Source organism: Tachyglossus aculeatus, chromosome 2 (genome assembly GCF_015852505.1).
Source record: "Tachyglossus aculeatus isolate mTacAcu1 chromosome 2, mTacAcu1.pri, whole genome shotgun sequence".
Taxonomy (NCBI): domain Eukaryota; kingdom Metazoa; phylum Chordata; class Mammalia; order Monotremata; family Tachyglossidae; genus Tachyglossus; species Tachyglossus aculeatus.
In genome coordinates, this window is record NC_052067.1 from 91,836,815 (window position 1) to 91,855,485 (window position 18,671).

The 18,671-nt window shown below is 48.7% G+C and overlaps 1 protein-coding gene across 3 annotated transcripts in view; it reads right to left on the reverse strand.

The window, feature by feature from the left end:
• The window catches only part of NCOA7 (nuclear receptor coactivator 7), a 144,106-nt gene that overhangs the window by 49,584 nt on the left and 75,851 nt on the right, over positions 1–18,671 (reverse strand). For all 3 annotated transcript variants that reach the window (XM_038766438.1, XM_038766422.1, XM_038766431.1), the window contains exon 4: positions 3,941–4,020. In XM_038766438.1, coding sequence (XP_038622366.1) covers positions 3,941–4,020 — 80 coding nt within the window. The remainder of the gene's footprint in view (positions 1–3,940; positions 4,021–18,671) is intronic.

The following is an 18,671-nucleotide window of genomic DNA, read 5'->3' on the forward strand; positions in this document are numbered from 1 at the left end:
AATTCCAGGAATCGATTTCCAATAAAAATCCAATGACCAAACATTTAAAATCCACTACTGGATAAAAATCCCGATCCCATATTGCTATCTCTACCGCCCTTCTGAAATCACATTTCTTCCAGGGAGTCTTCCCTGATTCACCTCTCACCCCCACCCTATTTTCCCCTCAGCTATTTCAAAGTCACTCAAACAACAAGCATTCATATCCTCGCCCCGTACTGCTTATGTACATGACCGTATACTCCATCACTTCCTCTTTCATGCAATGTACACTGCAGTGCCTGTCGCCCCCGCTAAACTGTAAGCTCCTTGAGGGTGGGGACCGTATCTACTGAACTCTCCCCAAGTGCTTAGAAGAGTACTCTACCCCAATAGGTGCTCAATAATTATCACTGGGCTCGGCACAGCAGTGAGCGCTCAATAAATAGCATCGATGACGACGATATTGAAACTGGACCACGACTCCTTTAGGGAGAGGATATGGATCTCTTCGATACACATCCACGCAGGAGACCCAGCAGTAAAATAAAGTATTAAAAGGAAGGGGTGACAATTTCTTCCTGCCCCCTCCTCAGTTTGGGGGTATTTGTTAAATGCTTACTATTCATTCAGTCAGTCGTATTTAACAATAATAATAATGATAATAATAATGGCATTTGTTAAGCGCTTACTATGTGCCAAGCACTGTTCTAAGCACTGGGGGGGATACAAGATGATCAGGTTGTCCCACGTGGGGCTCACAGTCTTAATCCCCATTTTACAGATGAGGCAACTGAGGCGCAGAGAAGTTAAGTGACTTGGCCAAGGTCACACAGCAGACATGTGGCGGAGCCGGGATTAGAACCCATGACCTCTAACTCTTTCCACGGAGCCACGCTGCTTCCCTTAATTTATTGAGTGCTTTCTGTGTGCAGAGCACTGTACTAAGGGCTTGGGAAGTACAATTCAGCAACAAATAGAGACAATCCCTGTGCACACCAGGCTCATTCATTCATTCAGTTGTATTTAGTGAGCGCTGTGTGCAGAGCACTGTACTAAGCGTTTTGCATTGTACTAAAAGTCTAGAAGTATGTGCAAAACACTGTACTAAGTGCTGGGGTAGATATCAGGTTGGACACAGTCCCTGCCCCATATGGGATGCTCTGTCTTAATCTCCATTTTACAGAGGAGGTAACAGGCTCAGAGAAAGTAAGTGACTTGCCCAGGGTCACCCAGCAGACAAGTGACAGCGGCAGGACTAGAACCTCTGTCTGACTCTGACGCCCATGCTCTATCCACTAGGCCACTCTCCTCTTTCCCCCTGAAGAGTACAAGGAAACCTCGGGGCCCAGTTGAGCCAATCCCGCATCCTCTCCCAGAGGTGCGCTACTCCATCCCAGGGATGATCCTCACAGGCAGGGAATGCCGTTAGGCAATGACTGGGATTTCCTGAGCCTCTGCCAGGCATCAGCAGGGTCTGCCTTGGCACAGGACAGGACAGAGATCTTGGGCACCTCTGCCATTACTGAAGCCCCTTGTCTGCTGTGCGACTTTGGGCAAGTCACTTCTCTGAGAAGCAGAGTGGCTCAGTGGAAAGAGCACGGGCTTGGGAGTCAGAGTCATGGGTTCAAATCCCGGCTCCGCCGACTGTCAGCTGTGTGACTTTGGGCGAGTCACTTAACTTCTCTGTGCCTCCGTTACCTCAACTGTAAAATGGGGAGGAAGCCTGTGAGCCCCCCACGGGACAACCTGATCACCTTGTATCCTCCCCTGGGCTTAGAACAGTGCTTTGCACATAGCAAGCGCTTAACAAATACCATTATTATCATTATTATTCTCTGGGCCTCAGTTACCTCATCTGCAAAATGGGGATTAAGACTGTGAGGCCCACGTGGGACATGGACTGTGTCCAACCTGCTTATCCTGTATCTACCCCAGCGCCTGGAACAGCGCCTGGTACATTCATTCAATCGTATTTACTGAGCACTTACTGTGTGCAGAGCACTGTACTAAGCGCTTGGGAAGTCCAAGTTGGCAACATATAGAGACGGTCCCTACCCAACAGTGGGCTCACAGTCTAGAGGGTACATAGTAAGTGCTTAACAAATACCATGAACAACAACAACAAGCCAACCCACTAATCAGCCAGCCCAGGCCTAGGGCTCCGACAGGGGCAACCAGAAGCTGGGATTGACGAGGAGCTGGTTGCGTTCCTGCATCCCCATCTTCGCCGCTCGGGAAGGACCATCCGGAGACCCGGGATGGACCACTTTCCCATCCCCTCCAGGAGCTGCAGCTACTTCCAGCTGCTCAGCTGCCCCCGACCCGGGTGACTCTGTCCTTCCGCTGGCACCGCCCGGGCCCCTCAATCAATCAATCGTATTTATTGAGCGCTTACTGTGTGCAGAGCACTGTACTAAGCGCTTGGGAAGTCCAAGTTGGCAACATATAGAGACGGTCCCGACACAACAGTGGGCTCACAGCCTCCTGGCTGCACTTCCCCCTTGACAGCAGTCAAGTGCCAGGTGGCTGTTGTGGGGGCACCCTGGGAGGCGGGAGATGGGGTCAACTCTCAGCTCGGCCCCGGTTCCCTACCCTCCGCACCATACCCCTTCTAGACTGTGAGCCCACCGCTGGGTAGGGACCATCTCTATATGTTACCAACGTGGACTTCCCAAGCGCTTAGTACAGTGCTCTGCACACAGCAAGCGCTCAATAAATACGATTGAATGAATGAATGAATGAATACCCTCGGGGAGGGAAGTGAGCCTGAGTGATTCTGGACCACGAGGTTATAGACCTCGCCAGAGGAAACCAGTGTGGTCTAGTGGACAGACCACAGGCTTAGGGGTCAGAAGGACCTGGGTTCTGATCCCAGCTCCGCCACTTGTCTGCTGGGTGACCTTGGGCAAGTCATTTCACTTCTCTGAGCCTCAGTTCACTCACCTGTAAAAAATGGGGATTAAGATTGTGAGCCCCATGTGAGACATGGACTGCGTATCTACCCCAATGCTTAGAACTGCCCGGCACGTAGAAAATGCTTAACACCCAGGTTTGGGCACAGTCCAATTTGCTTGTATTCACGCCAGCGCTTAGTACAGTGCCTGAGAGAAGCAGCGTGGCTTAGTGGAAAGAGCCCGAGCTTGGGAGTCAGAGGTCATGGGTTCTAATCTTGGCTCTACCACTTGTCTGCTGTGAGACCCTGGGCAAGCCACTTAACTTCTGTGAGCCTCAGTTCCCTCACCTGTAAAATGGGGATTAAGACTGTGAGCCCCACGTGGGACGACCTGATTACCTTGTATCTCCCCCAACGCTTAGAACAGTGCTTGGCACATAGTAAGCACTTAACAAATACCATCATTATTATTAACAAATACCACAATTATTAAATAATCCCTCTAAACTGTACAGTCCTTTGGGGCAGGGAACAGGTCAACCAACCAACTCTGTTAAACAGAGAAGCAGCATGGCCTAGTGGAAAGAGCATGGGCCTGATAGGGGACTTGGGTTCTAATCCCAGCTCTTCTATTTGCCTGCTATGTGATCTTGGGCAAGTCACTTAACTTCTTTGGGCCTCAGTTCCCTCCTCCGCAAAGTGGGGATTCAACTGCTGGTCTCCCTCCTACTTAAGACTGTGCGCCCCAGTGTGGGATCTGTTTTACCTGTATCTCCCTCAGCGCTCAATGCAGTGTATGACACGGAGGAAGTGCATACTTCCTCAGTATAATAATTCCACAATTAATATAATATGATATATTATTATACATAATAATACACACAATATAATAATTGTGTATATTGTGTATATACGTACACACAATATAAGAATTCCACAATTACAGCTCTCCCAACCGCTTGGTTCAGTGCTCCGCACACAGTGAGCACTCAATAAATACAATTTATTGATTAAATAATCAATTAACAGGCCAACAAGGAGTCGCCCGGTGCCGGGTGTACTCACAGTGTATTCGATGGAGCCGTGGGGCTTCCGAACCACCATCTTTTTCTCCTTCTTTTCAGTGGTTTTGTTCTGATTGTCATCTGAATTTTGATAAAAAAAAAAAGGAGGATTACTGAAACACACGGCGTTTTGAACGGCCGTCCCAAACAGGTCCCAAGCCTGACGCGGTGGGATTTTCAGACCGAAAGGTTCATACGTCCCCACCTTGTGGGCTGAGCACCCCCAAACCATGCCTGGACAGGGTCAAATCAATCAATCAATCAATCAATCGTATTTATTGAGCGCTTACTATGTGCAGAGCACTGTACTAAGCGCTTGGGAAGTACAAATTGGCAACACATAGAGACAGTCCCTACCCAACAGTGGGCTCACAGTCTAAAAGGGGGAGACAGAGAACAAAACCAAACATACCAACAAAATAAAAAAAATAGGATAGAAATGTACAAGCAAAATAAATAAATAAATAGAGTAATAAATATGTGCAACCATATATACATATATACAGGTGCTGTGGGGAAGGGAAGGAGGATTGAGTCAAATGGATTGAGCCAACTAGTGACTGCTGAGTGGAGTGAGGAACCAGGTCAGCGCGCTTCCCTTCAAACCTCTCTGCTTCCGTCCATCCTCCTTCTCCTCTCCTGCCCCCTTCCCCCTCTCTCTTCCATTTCCTTCTCTCCTCTCCCTTAATCCTGCTTCCCCTTTTTCCCTCAGGGCCCTCTTCCTCTGCTCTATTCACCTGTGCCCACATCAGGCTCTGGGCCTGAATGCGTTGGCGTTTCACCCTGACCTAAAATGCCTCTCCTCCTCGGGGCCTCCGTCTCCGGCCTTGCATGGGAGAGCGGGTTTCTCCTTCACCTCCTTCCCGCAATGACCCCCTGACCAACCAGATGCTTAGTGGGAACATTTGCCCACATCTGATGGCTGGGGTCAGTGGGAGAGAGGAAGAGTGAGAAAGGGAAAGAGGGAGGAAGAGAAAGAGGGAAGGAGGGAAAGATGGAGGGGAGGGAAAGATGGAGGGAGGGAAAGTGGGAGGGAAAGAAGAAGGGAGGGAGGGAGAAAAGGGAGAGAAGAAGGGAGGGAGAGAAGGAGTCCACTCCCCTCTCCTGGCCAGGCTCCTGCCTGTCTGATAATAATAATAATAATAATGGTATTTGTTAAGCGCTTACTATTTGCAAAGCACTGTTCTAAGCACTGGGGAGGTTACAAGGTGATCGGGTTGTCCCACAGGGGGCTCACAATCTTCATCCCCATTTTACAGAAGAGGGAACTGAGGCCCAGGGAAGTGAAGAGACTTGCCCACAGTCACACAGCTGGCAATTGGAGGAACTGGCATTTGAACCCATGACCTCTGACTCCAAAGTCCGTGCTCTAAAGCAATGCAAAGGCAAGGAGCTCTGCTTCGGGTGAGTTTAAACACACTCTTGCTTGGAGACGGGGAGAATGGAACGAAGGGACAGATGCTTGGTGCTTGCCACTGAAAACCAAACAGACAATGATTTGCATAATAAGAACCGCTGGCTATTTGCATGTTTCCAAAGCACTTTTCCTACATTCCAGGCCTCTTTTTGTCCTCCCAGTGTCCCTGTGAGGCTGCTCCCATTAAGGGCCTAGAAGAAAAGCTCCCACCACCCCTCCATCCCCCATTCCCAGATCTTCAGGGATCTGTATCCGCCTCCACCCTTTCCCCAGTGCCCGGGACACCGTGGAGGTCCCAACGCTCACAATCACCTTCCGGCAGGGACGACAGTCAGACCAGCCCGCTCTGGGAGGACCCAAATCTCCGAGAAAGCGCAGGAGGCATCCAGAAATGTTCCTCCCCAAGGCCCGGCCGAAAGCCACAAAATTGACCAACAACCTCACCATGGGGAGGAGGGACGGATGGACAGATGGGCGGTGGCAAAGCCAAGGGATCCCTGCTGGCCGAGCCCTGGGCAGGGGGCAGAGAGCTGGAGACCAGGGCCCAGGGATCACTCGAGGGGAAACCAATGGAGCAACCTCTGCCCGGCCGGGTTGGGAAATCCCGTTCCCACTTCCACCCTCAGCACAATTCACCTCCGGGGATTCCCAGGGCGGCCCGGGTCCTTCAGAGATGGTTCAAATGGTCCAGTCCCCTGCCTCCAACTCCTATTACAACCCAGCCCACACACTCATCTCCTCAAGTACCAGCAAGCTCACCGGGCCTGGATCTTGTCCATTTTCCTCGTGTCTCTCTCCACTTCAATCCATTCTTCATGCTGCTGCCCGGATTATCTTTGTCCAGAAACGCTCAGGGCATGTTACTCCCCTCCTCAAAAATCTCCAGTGGCTACCAATCAATCTGCACATCAGGCAGAAACTCCTCACCATGGGCTTCCAGGCTGTCCATCACCTCGCCCCCTCCTACCTCACCTCCCTTCTCTCCTTCTCCAGCCCAGCCCGCACCCTCCGCTCCTCCACCGCTAATCTCCTCACCGTACCTCGTTCTCGCCTGTCCCACCATCGACCCCCGGCCCACGTCATCCCCCGGGGCCTGGAATGCCCTCCCTCTGCCCCTCCGCCAAGCTAGCTCTCTTCCTCCCTTCAAGGCCCTGCTGAGAGCTCACCTCCTCCAGGAGGCCTTCCCAGACTGAGCCCCTTCCTTCCTCTCCCCCTCGTCCCCCTCTCCATCCCCCCATCTTACCTCCTTCCCTTCCCCACAGCACCTGTATATATGTATATATGTTTGTACATATTTATTACTCTATTTATTTATTTATTTATTTATTTTACTTGTACATATCTATTCTATTTATTTTATTTTGTTAGTATGTTTGGTTTTGTTCTCTGTCTCCCCCTTTTAGACTGTGAGCCCAATGTTGGGTAGGGACTGTCTCTATATGTTGCCAATTTGTACTTCCCAAGCACTTAGTACAGTGCTCTGCACATAGTAAGCGCTCAATAAATACGATTGATGATGATGATGATGATTTTGCTGCCAACCCCTTTCCCACATCGTCCCCACACCAGCCTGCAAATCCCTCCCTCTCCATACAAGCCAGACCACCACTCTCTCCACCTTGAAAGTATTATTGAGGTCACATCTCCTCCAAGAGGCCTTCCCCGATTAATCCCTCTTCCCCAGCTCCCTCTCCCTCCATACCATCCCCTATCTGCCCCACCCTCAACCCCACGGCACTCATATACATATCTGTAAACTGTATATTAGAAATCATTCGTTTACATCACTGTCTGTCTCCCCCTCAAGCTGTAATTTCTTCAGGGCAGGGAACATGTCTACCATGCTTATCAATCAATCAATCAATCAATCAATCGTATTTATTGAGCGCTTACTGTGTGCAGAGCACTGTACAAAGCGCTTGGGAAGTACAAGTTGGCAACATATAGAGTCAGGCCCTACCCAACAGTGGGCTCACAGTCTAAAGGGGGAGACGGAGAACAAAACCAAATGTACTAACAAAATAAAATAAATAGAATAGATATGTACAAGTAAAATAAATACAGTAATAAATATGTACAAACATATATACATACATGAGAAGCCACGTGGCTCAGTGGAAAGAGCCCGGGCTTTGGAGTTCAAATTCCAGCTCAGCCGTCAGCTGTGTGACTTTGGGCAAGTCACTTAACTTCTCTGTGCCTCAGTTACCTCATCTGTAAAATGGGGATTAAAACTGTGAACCCCCCGATGGGACAACCCAATCACCTTGTAACCTCCCCAGCGCTTAGAACAGTGCTTTGCACATAGTAAGCGCTTAACAAATACCATCATTATTATTATTACCAACTCTGTCGTACTGACTCTCCCAAGCACTTAGTGCTCTGCACGCAATAAGCACTCAATAAATACCACTGACTGATTGAATAAAACATCACTGATCCAAGCCAGTGACGCAGAACAGACACAGCGTTTTAGTTTTCTAAAGTGACGCAGAAAACTCTACTTTAAGACTTTTGTTTTTGATTCCTCGGTGTTCGGAAATGGATTGAGGGCGGCAGAGTCAGGAAGAGGGGAACAGATAGACAGATGGACAGGGAGACAGAACTCCCATTCCTTTACCAGGCCCGGCATATCTATTCGGAAGAGAGTTTGCAGCATGAAGTCCACAGGCCGGGAGGCCTGCTGCAGGGCCGCGGGGATGGGTCACTGCCGCCGGAGAGGGTCCCAACCCCAGGGTCTGAGCATCGATGGCGAGAAGCTGGGCTCCCCCAGCCCAAAGGCACGGCAGTGCTCGAATCCGGGCCAGGGGCCGCCGGGACCCTCCCAACCCTTTGGGGACAGCGAGCTGGTCTATCATCCGTCCGTCATGGGCTCTCTCATCCCAGAACCCTCAGCCCTCCCCCTCTGGGGTGTGGACCCGGCCAGTCATTGAAGAGCAGGGGGGCTCAGCGGAAAGAGCCCGGGCTTGGGAGTCAGAGGTCATGGGTTCTAATCCCAGCTCCGCCACGTGTCTGCTGTGTGACCTCGGGCAAATCACTTTTTTTTAAATGGCATTTATTAAGCGCTTACTATGTGCAAAGCACTGTTCTAAGCGCTGGGGAGGTTCCAAGGTGATCAGGTTGTCCCACGGGGGGCTCACAGGCTTCATCCCCATTTTACAGATTAGGGAACTGAGGCCCAGAGAAGTGAAGTTTATTTATTTATATTTATTTATAATATTATAAATATTTATTTATTTATTTATTTTACTTGTACATTTCTATCCTATTTATTTTATTTTGTTGGTATGTTTGGTTCTGTTCTCTGTCTCCCCCTTTTAGACTGTGAGCCCACTGTTGGGTAGGGACTCCCTCTATGTGTTGCCAATTTGTACTTCCCAAGCACTTAGTACAGTGCTCTGCACATAGTAAGCGCTCAATAAATACGATTGATTGATTGATTGAAGTCACTTGCCCAAAGTCACTCAGCTGACAATCGGCAGAGCCGGGACTTGAACCCATGACCTCTGACTCCAAAGCCCATGCTTTTTTCCACTGAGCCACACTGCTTCTCCCACTTGACTTCTCTGAGCCTGTTACCTCGTCTGTAAAATGGGGATTAAGACTGTGAGCCCCACATGGGACAACCTGATCACCTTGTATCCCCCCAGCACTTAAAAACAGTGCTTCGCGAATAGTAAGCGCTTAACAAATACCATTATTATTATTATTACAAGACCGAAACGGGCCCCTCCCCTCAACAGCCCCCAGCCTATACCCGGAGAGGAAAGCCAACCGATCCCCGGAGCCCCCCAGGGTGTCACCAGGCTCTGAAGGGTCCGGGTTGTGGGACTGGACAGAGACACACCTCAGACGGCAGCCTCCTGCAACCTTCTGAAGGGCGAGGATTAGGGGCCTGGGATGGCAGCCACCCCGCCTGTGGGACTGGACAGAGACCTGTCTCACACAGAGCCATCCCATGAGGCCCCGAAAGATCCGGACTGGGGCCTGGGTTGGTGGCCGCCCCTCCGGCAGGACTCCCTTCAAGGCCCTGCTCTCCCTTCAAGGCCCTGCTGAGAGCTCACCTCCTTCAGGAGGCCTTCCCAGACTGAGCCCCTTCCTTCCTCTCCCCCTCGTCCCCCTCTCCATCCCCCCCATCTTACCTCCTTCCCTTCCCCACAGCACCTGTATATATGTATATATGTTTGTACATATTTTTTTTACTCTATTTATTTATTTATTTTATTTGTACATATCTATTCTATTTATTTTATTTTGTTAGTATGTTTGGTTTTGTTCTCTGTCTCCCCCTTTTAGACTGTGAGCCCACTGTTGGTTAGGGACTGTCTCTATATGTTGCCAATTTGTATTTCCCAAGCGCTTAGTACAGTGCTCTGCACATAGTATGCGCTCAATAAATACGACTGATGATGATGATGATGATGACTGAAGGGAGACAGGCCACAGCGGTAGCCTGGGAGGGGAGACCCTGACCCTACCAAGGGGCCTCACTAGGTAGGGATTTGGGTCACCTCCTCCTGAAGAGCTGGGGGGCGCGGAGCAAGGGGGACGGGGCCGGAGCCCCTCAGGATCCCGCCTCCTCCTAAACCCGGGGTGGGTGGCCAGAAACAAAGGACAGGCTACTGAACGGCAGCCCCTCCGCCTGTCCTGGAGGCCAACAGGTTCTCTCCCCTCCTTCAAAGCCTTACTGGAGGCCCACCTCCTCCAAGAAGCCTTCCCTAACTAAGCCCCCCTTTCCTCTTCTCCCACTCCCTTCTACATCGCCCTGACTTGCTCCCATGGTTCATCCCCGCTCATTCTTCAGAGAAGCAGCGTGGCTCAGCGGAAAGAGCCCGGGCTTGGGAGTCAGAGGTCGTGGGTTCTAATTCCGCCTCTGCCCCTCATCAGCTGTGTGACTTTGGGCAAGTCACTTCACTTCTCTGGGCCTCAGTTACCTCATCTGCAAAATGGGGATGAAGACTGTGAACCCCCCGTGGGACAACCTAATCACCTTGTATCCTCCCCAGTGTTTAGAACAGTCCTTTGCACAAAGGAAGCGCTTAACAAATGCCATTATAATTATCCCCCCTCCCATCCCCAAAGCACTTAAGTACACATCTGTATTTTATTTATATTAATGTCTGTCTCCTCCCATGTAGACTGCAAGCTCATTGTGGGCAGCGAATGTGTCGGTTATACTGTACTCTCCCAAACACTTAGTACAGTGCTGTGCACACAATTAAGAACTCGATAAATACTATTGACTGACTTCTCCAAACCAAGAATTCACTCAACAGCCAAAATGAGCTCGAAACAATCTTTGAAATTATTTAAGCCAGCTCTTCAACATCACCATCAATACAAACAGCGCTTAGAACCGTGCTCTGCACATAGTAAGCGCTTAACAAATGCCATCAAAAAAAACCCAAAAAAAAAACCTAAGAACATACAATGTGTGGATCAGTGAACTGGGTACAGACCCCCGTCCCGGGAGTCTATTCAATGCATAGTTTTGAGCACGTATCTTCTGTGTGACCTTGGAAAAGTCACTTCACTTCTCTGTGCCTCATCTGTAGAAGGGTGATTTTCTTGTATCCATCCCAGCACTTAGGACGGTGCTTGGCACATAGTAAAGGCTTAACAAATACAACAATTATTATCTACCCCAGTGCTTAGTACAGTGACCGGAACACATTAAGCACTTAAATACCCTATTAAAAAATAATAACAACAACAAAACCCCCCAAGCTTTCTAGTAAAGCCATTCTGGACCCCTCAACCAGAAATCTAAGTAAGCTCATCTGGAACCCCACTTTTAAATAGTTTTCTGCTAAAGCACATACCCAGAGTGCGAGCGTAACTCTTAGCTCTTTTTCCAGGAGAACCTTTTTTTTAAATGGTATTTATTAAGTGATTACTATGGGCTAAGCACTATACTGAGCCCTGGGGTAGAAAAAAGCCAATCGGGTTGGACACAGTCCATGTCCCACGACAATTTTACAGTCTTAATCCACATTTTAGAGGTGAGGGAACTGAGGCTCAGAGAAGTGAAGAGACTCGCCAAAGGTCACACAGTAGATAAAGAGCTGGAATTAGAAGCCAGGTCCTCTGACTCCCAGGACTGTGCTCTATCCACTAGGCTATGATGCTTCTCAAAGTTAGTAGACAGTTTACCAGCTCATGGGAGTGCAAGTCCAACGTCCTATTATTCAACCACAGGGCACAGAGGGGGCGGTGAAAACATTTCCTATTGCTGCTATACGATCACACATCAAAGCCAGTTTGCTAAACTGAATTCGGGTTAAACAGACAGGAAGAAGGGTGGAAACAATATTGCCCTGGAAAGAAATTCAAGACAGAAATGGTGCTTTCCCATACTTCTCAAACTCTCAGTTTCTGGTAACCTCCACCCAGTCTCTTCTGAGACGCGTTGTTTGGGGATTCACAGCCCAACCTTTGTGGCCTTATCGGCCCAGAAAGACAAAAGAAAAGAAAGAAAAACAAAATTCGATTTTTCAAAGGGCTACTAATGCTCTCAGAACAAGCACTATTCAATCAGAAACTCATTGAGTTCAGGAAGGGAGTGCATTTTACTTTGAATGGTTCACTACGTGAACGTTATGAATGCAACGTTACGCCTACAGGCAGCAGGAATAATAATAATAATGGCATTTATTAAGTGCTTACTATATGCAAAGCACTGTTCTAAGCACTGGGGAGGTTACAAGGTGATCAGGTTGTCCCTTGGGGGGCTCACAGTCTTAAACCCCATTTTACAGATGAGGTCACTGAGGCACAGAGAAGTAATTTGCCCAAAATCACAGAGCTGACAACTGGTGGAAACAGGATTTGAACCCATGACCTCTGTCTCCCAAGCCCGTGCTCTTTCCACTGAGTCAGGAACGAGAAGCAGCGTGGCCTAGTGGAAAGAGCACAGGCCTGGGAATCAGAGGTTCTAAACCTGACTCCATCATTTGCCTGCTCTGTGACCTTGGACAAGTCACTTCACTTCTCTGTGCCTGATACCTCATCTGTGAAATGGGGAGTAAGAGTGTGAGCCCCATGTGAGACAGGGACTGTGTCCAACCTGACTGGCTTGTGCACTTAGTGCAGTGCCTGGCACATAGTGAGCGCTTAACAAATGCCATTAAAAAAAGGGGGTGGCTCAGTGGAAAGAGCTTGAGCCCGGGAGTCAGATGACCTGAGTTCTAATCCTGCCTCTGCTTCCGGCCTGCTGCGTAAACTTGGACATGTCATTTGCTTTCTGTGCTTCAGTTTCCTCAACTGCGAATGGGGATTCATTCATTTATTCAATCGTATTTATTGAGCGCTTACTGTGCGGAGAGCACTGTACTAAGCGCTTGGGAAGTACAAGTTGGCAACATATATTCAATACCTGTTCTCTCTCCTAATTAGACTGTGAGCTCCCTGTGGGACAGGGACTGTGTCTGACCTACCCCAGTTCTTAGGACAGTGCTTACCACATGGTAAGCGCTTAAATTCCAAAAGGAAGAACAAGAACAAAAAACCAACACTACAATTATTATGGGAGTCACTCAAGTGCAGGTAACTGAAAATATTGATCAGTCAATGGCATTTACTGAGCGCTTACTATGTGCAAAGCACTGTATAAAGCGCTTAATAAGACTCGGGTCGGACAAATGACCCATCCCGTCCAGGAACGCATCCCTATCATTCATTCATTCGATTGTACTTATTGAGCGCTTACTGTGTGCAGAGCACTGTACTAAGCGCTTGGGAAATACAAGTCGGCAACACATAGAGGCGGTCCCTACCCAACAAGGGCTCAAAGTCTAGAAGGGGGAGACAGACAACAAAAACAAGACATAGGAGTATGCTGGGAGGAAAGTGTGATGGTTCATTCAATCAATCATATTTATTGAGCGCTTACTGTGTGCAGAGCACTGTACTAAGCGCTTGGGAAATACAAGTCGGCAACACATAGAGGCGGTCCCTACCCAACAAGGGCTCAAAGTCTAGAAGGGGGAGACAGACAACAAAAACAAGACATAGGAGTATGCTGGGAGGAAAGTGTGATGGTTCATTCAATCAATCATATTTATTGAGTGCATACTGTGTGCAAGGCACTGTACTAAGCACTTGGGAGAGTACACTATAACAATAAACAAGACACATTCCCTGCCCAGAGACGAGCTTCTCGACCAACTCTATTCTACGGGACCTTCCCTTGTGCTTAATACGGTTCTGTGCCCACTGTAAGAGATCAACGGATACCTTCTCTTGATTGACTTATTGACAGCCAGGATAAGGTGGCTGCCCGTGAGCCCACTGTTGGGTAGGGACCGTCTCTATATGTTGCCGACTTGTACTTCCCAAGCGCTTAGTACACTGCTCTGCACACAGTAAGCGCTCAATAAATACGATTGATTGATTGCTGAGCGGAGAAGGAGGGGCAGATCCCACAAATGTCATCATTAAGGAGAAAACCAAGACACAAATGTCGGGAGTGAGGCCTCAAGCCCTCAGAGATGCTTGAGGCAACTATAATCGCTAAATGCAAGGAAGAGTGAGCTCAGGGGGGAAGATAAGGAGCTCAGATGCCAGTACTAAGAGCTTGGGAGAGTTCAGTACAGCCAAGTTGGTAGACGCTTTCCCTGCCCACATTGGACAGCTTATCCATCATCAGTTGAAGCAGCGTGGCTCAGTGGAAAGAACCCGGGCTTTGGAATCAGAGGTCGGGGTTCAAATCCCGGCTCCACCAATTGTCAGCTGTGTGACTCTGGGCAAGTCACTTAACTTCTCTGTGCCTCAGTTCCCTCATCTGTAAAATGGGGATTAAGACTGAGTCCTCCGTGGGACAACCTGATCACCTTGTAACCTCCCCAGCGCTTAGGACAGTGCTTTGCAAATAGCAAGCGCTTAATAAATGCCATTATTATTATTACATCCTAGAGACAAGAGGAAACGTGAGTGTGTGGGGGTGAGGTCTGGGCTGAAGAGGTAGATTTGGGGGTCACGGAAATAAGGAGGCAGTTGAGAACCCCGAGGGAGAAAAGAAGGGCAGGCCATGGGTTGAAACCCCGACTCCGCCAGTTGTCAGCTGTGTGACTTTGGGGAAGTCACTTAACTTCTCTGTGCCTCGGTTACCACATCTGTAAAATGGGGATGAAGACTGTGAGCCCCCCGTGGGACAACCTGACCACCTTGTAACCTCCCCAGCGCTTAGAACAGTGCTTTGCACATAGTAAGCGCTTAATAAATGCCGTCTTTATTATTATTATTATAGGGCCTTGAGGGGCACACACGGCTAAGGCAGGAGAGATGGGAGGGAAGCCAGCAAGAGGCTGAGAACAATGGCCAGTGATATAATAAATAATAATAATGGCATTTGTTATTATTTATAGAAGCACCAGGATTAGACAGTGTTTCCAAAACAAGAGAGGGGTCCAGGGGGAATGCCAGCTGAGAAGAGGGAGGGAATTGGGATCAATCCGTCACTCTGGGGAAGGAGGTCTCTGCTGGCACGCTCGGTTCAATCTCGGAAGAGTGAAGCCAATCAATCAATCGTTTTTATTGAGCGCTTAATATGTTCAGGGCCCCGTACTAAGTGCTTGGGGGAGTGTAATATAACAGTATAACAGAGTTGGTAGATATGTTCCTGCCCACAACGAGTTTACAATCTAGAGGGGGTAACAGACAATATTAATAAATACATTCTAGACTGTGAGCCCGTTGTTGGGTAGGGACCGTCTCTATATGTTGCCAACTTGTACTTCCCCAGCGCTTAGTACAGTGCTCTGCACACAGTAAGAGCTCAATAAATACAACTGAATGAATGAATGACCTTGTACTTCCCAAGCACTTAGTACAGTGCTCTGCACACAGTAAGCGCTCAATAAATACGACTGAATAAATGAATGAATTACAGATATGTACATAGCCTGGCCTAAAGGAAAGAATATGGGCCTGGGAGACACGGGATTTGGGTTCTAATCCTGACTCTGCCTCTTAGCACTTAATACAGTGCTCTGCATACAGTCGATGCCTAATAAATACCATTGATCGATTGCCTGCTGGGAGACTTTGGGCAAGTCACTTGACACCTGTATATATGTTTGTACATATTTATTACTCTATTTATTTTACTTGTACATATTTATTCTATTTATTTTATTTTGTTAATACGTTTTGTTTTGTTGTCTGTCTCCCCCTTCTAGACTGTGAGCCCGCTGTTGGGTAGGGACCGTCTCTATCTGTTGCCAACTTGTACTTCCCAAGCGCTTAGTACAGTGCTCTGCACACAGTAAGCGCTCAATACATACGATTGAGTGAGTGGAATTGAGGAAGGAGTGAATAATAACAATAATAATAATTATGATATTTGTTAAGCGCTTACTTTGTGCCAAGCACTCTTCTAAGAGCTGGAGGAGATGCAAGGTAATCAGGTTGCCCCATGTGGGACAGTCTGACAGTCTTAATCCCCATTTTACAGATGAGGTAGGCGAGGCACGGAGAAGTGGCTTGCCCCAGGTCACAGAGCAGACCGGTGGTGGAGCCGGGATTAGAACTCACACCCTCTGACTCCCAAGCCCATTCTCTTTCCATGAAGCCAGGAGCAAATCCAAGTTTCAAGGGCACTGCAGAAGGGAGTGGGAGAAGAGGAAATGAGGGCTTAGTCAGGGAGGGAAAGTAAAGGGAGCAGAAACCAGACGGGAGCGGGTCAAAGTGCATGGCTCAGTGAAAAGAGCCCGAGCTTTGGAGTCAGAGGTCATGGGTTCAAATCCCAGCTCCGCCACTTGTCAGCTGTGTGACTTTGGGCAAGTCACTTCACTTCTCTGGGCCTCAGTTACCTCATCTGGTAAATGGGGATTAAATGTGAGCCCCCCGTGGGACAACCTGATCGCCTTGTAACCTCCCCAGCGCTTAGAACAGTGCTTTGCACATAGTAAGCGCTTAATAAATGCCATTATTATTATTATTATTATAAGTGGAGGCGGTAGGTTTACAACGAGCTCCCTGACTGTCATCGCAACATCGCTGCTACCCTGCAGCAGCCCGTTCGAGGGCCTGCACTCCCGCTCGGGGTGGCAGAGAGGGGATGCCCGCTGCAGGGCACTAGGATCCGGGCGCCCTGGGCCCCCATCGTAGCAAGGGTTGTGGATTGGGCAAGCCGGCTGTGGCCCGCCTGGGCACAGCTCAGTGGATAGAGCACAGGCCTGGGGCTCAGAAGGACCTGGGTTCTAATCCTACTCCGCCACTTCTCTTCTGTGAGATCAAGTCGTTTCGTTTCTCTGTGCCTCAGTTACCTCATCTGAAAAATGGGGATTATGACTGTAAGCCCTGGGACAGGGACTGTGTCTGACCCGATTTGCTTGGATCCACCCTTTCATTCATTCATTCATATTTATTGAGCACTTACTGTGTGCAGAGCACTGTACTAAGCACTTGGGAAGTACAAGTTGGCAACCTATAGAGATGGTCCCTACCCAAAAGCGGGCTCACAGTCTAGAATCAATCAATCAATCGTATTTATTGAGCGCTTACTGTGTGCAGACCACTGTACTAAGCGCTTGGGAAGTACAAGTTGGCAATTTATAGAGTCGGTCCCTACCCAACAGTGGGCTCACAGTCTAGAAGGGGGAGACAGAGAACAAAACAAAACATATTAATGAAATAAAATAAATAGAATAATAGACTGTGAGCCCACTGTTGGGTAGGGACCGTCTCTATACGTTGCCAACTTGTACTTCCCAAGTGCTTAGTACAGTGCTCTGCACACTGTAAGTGCTCAACAAATATGATTGAATGAATGAATATGTACAAGTAAAATAGAGTAATAAATATGTACAAACATATATACATATATACAGGTGCTGTGGGGAGGGGAAGGAGGTAAGGCAGGGGGGATGAGGAGGGGAAGGAGGGGGCTCATCCTTGTGCTTAGTATGGTGCCCGGCACATAGTAAACACTTAATTATAGTAAACATTTGGCTCAGTGGAAAGACCCCGGGCTTTGGAGTCAGAGGTCATGGGTTCAAATCCCAGCTCCGCCAACTGTCAGCTGCGTGACTTCGGCAAGTCACAACTTCTCTGGGCCTCAGTTACCTCATCTGTAAAATGGGGGATTAAAACTGTGAGCCCCCCGTGGGACAACCTGATCACCTTGTAACCTCCCCAGCACTTAAAGTAATGCTTTGCACACAGTATGCACTTAACAAATACCATCATCACTATCATCATCATTATTATTATTATTATTAATAAATACCACAGGTATCATTCCAACCTCTTGGAGGGATGTGGGCAGAAATGGGAGGAAGGAGATGGGCAGGGGCCATCTTTTAGTACGGGGAAGATGAGAACATTCTGTGGTGGAGGTTTCAGGGAGAGGAGCCATCAGAGAGGAAGTAGCTGAAGAGAAGTGACCGGAGAAGGAAGAGTGGAAGTGGGTATTTTTAGAAGACGAGAGGGGGAGGGATCAGAGAGGCTCCAGGAAATCAGAGGGGAGACAGCAGGGAAAGGGGGTGGTCAGAACTGGGGAGATAATAATAATAATAATAACAATTTTGGTATTAAGCGCTTACTACGTGCAAAGCACTGTTCTAAGCGCTGGGGAGGATACAAGATGATCAGGTTGTCCCATGTGGGGCTCACAATCAATCCCCATTTTACAGATGAGGTAACTGAGGCCCAGAGAAGTTAAAAGACTTGCCCAAAGTCACACAGCTGACAAGCGGCAGAGCCGGGATTTGAACCCATGACCTCTGACTCCCAAGCCCAGGCTCTTTCCACTTAGCCACGCCGCTTCTCTAAACACTGTTCTAAGCGCTGGGGGGATACAAGGTGATCAGGTTGCCCCACTTGGGGCTCACACTCTTAATCCCCATTTTACAGAGGAGGGAACTGAGGCACAGGGAAGAAGTGGCTTGTCCACGGTCGCACAGCTAAGTGGCGGAGCCAGGATTCGAACCCATGACCTCTGACACCCAAGCCCACACTCTTTCCACTGAGCCACGCTGCTTCCGTGGAGATAAGGAGGAAGCTTTGGAAAGCTCATGCCTGATAGTGTCAACCAAGTCCCAGGAAAAGATATCAAGGTGAGAGTGGGGGGAGAAGCAGAGGTACTAAGTAATAATAATAATAATAATGATGGTATTTGTTAAGCACTTCTTATGTGTCAAGCACTGCTCAGGAGCTGGGGTAGTTACTAGCTAATCAGGACACAGTCCCTGTCCCACATGGGACAAGGTCTTAATCCTCATTTTACAGATGAGGTGACTGAAGCACAGAGAAGTTAAGTGACTTGCCCAAGGTCACCCAGCAGACAAAGAGTGGAGCCAGGATAATAGCGATG